Raw genomic sequence first — 1,191 nt, 5'->3', positions numbered from 1 at the left:
ATGCGAGCCTACTTTGTCCTACTGGTTGCTGCAACTGCGATCCTGACCTATGGAGGAGCGACGGCCACGTACTCGACTTCAAAGGGGGAGATGAATTTAACCGGAACTGTCGAAAATAACCGCCCGACTCGCTCTCTTCGTGTTGCACCCAGTGGCGGCAATGGTGAAGAAAGATCGTGGTCAACCATTTACGGAATTTCTCGATCGAAGGCGGAGACTGTGAGAGATTGGTTGATGCCCCGGCTTAACCAAGGAATGGACGTACAGGCGCTCGCCAGAGAAATGGGGATTACTTCGAGACAGGCGGCTACGCAGCATCAGAACTGGGACGCTCTCGTGAAGTACCTGAAGATGTATAATTACGCTGTAAGGGGCGAAAAGATGTCGAAATCGATGGCTGAGAGCGTACTCCTCCATAACGTCCTGACCGCAAAGAACAATTTCTAAATCGTTGAGCCTTGTGTACCAGGAGAGAGCAAAACCCAAGTAAAGGAAAGGTTGATTAGCATTTCAATTCAATAGACTTGCTTATTTGGCTTATAAGAGAGAGTCAAACTTCTAGGAAAATCGATCTCATTTTGTGTGCTAATGTCCTGGGTAACGTTCAGGAGATATTATTTGGTCGTAAGTCTTAAATAAAAAACGCATAATGTTCTTCCACCTGGAGTTACCTGTGAAAAAAAAAAAACCAAGCAACCAAAACACATGGCAGCATGTTACTTCGTTAGCTCAGCCTACGCCAGGGATAGATCTCAACCGAGGCACCTCCCTCCTCCGAAAGCAGATTTCGGAACTGTATCCGCTCAAACGCTTCTGGCATTAAGCAAATTTTACGTTTTTTCGAATCACACTTCATCAGCTACAGTGTGTAAATGGTCTTACTGGCGTGCATTAGAGAGATACATTTTTATTAGGAATACAAATTAAATTTCCGATATTCGAAAACAGCAAGGCGTTTCAAAGTCTAGAGTAATTTAGTTTGTAGATTAGGAGTTGATCTAGCGTTTTAAGTAATATCGCAAAACAGTAAGCGATTGTCGTGCTTCTTTGATCTATTTTTTTATCGGGAAACACGAGATTATTAATGCATGTAAGATATGGCTTATATTTTCTTCATGAACGCAGGTAAATGGATTGACTCGACTGGCTTCGTCCGCGTTTCTTCTCTCTATACCGACCATTTGGGCTCTG

General features: G+C 43.7%; 1 protein-coding gene across 1 annotated transcript; it reads left to right on the top strand.

The window, feature by feature from the left end:
- On the top strand, nt 1–447 carry PITG_18215 (secreted RxLR effector peptide protein, putative; the record flags this gene model as incomplete). The annotated part of the gene is made up of 1 exon (XM_002997802.1): nt 1–447. The coding sequence occupies one exon, from the start codon at nt 1–3 to the stop codon at nt 445–447; it is 447 nt and encodes a 148-aa protein (XP_002997848.1).
- Between the last annotated feature and the right edge of the window lie 744 nt (nt 448–1,191).

This window comes from Phytophthora infestans, genomic scaffold (assembly GCF_000142945.1).
Source record: "Phytophthora infestans T30-4 supercont1.66 genomic scaffold, whole genome shotgun sequence".
NCBI classification, from domain to species: domain Eukaryota; phylum Oomycota; class Peronosporomycetes; order Peronosporales; family Peronosporaceae; genus Phytophthora; species Phytophthora infestans.
Note: the sequence above shows the minus strand (reverse complement) of the source record. Positions and strands in the feature narration are given on the sequence as shown.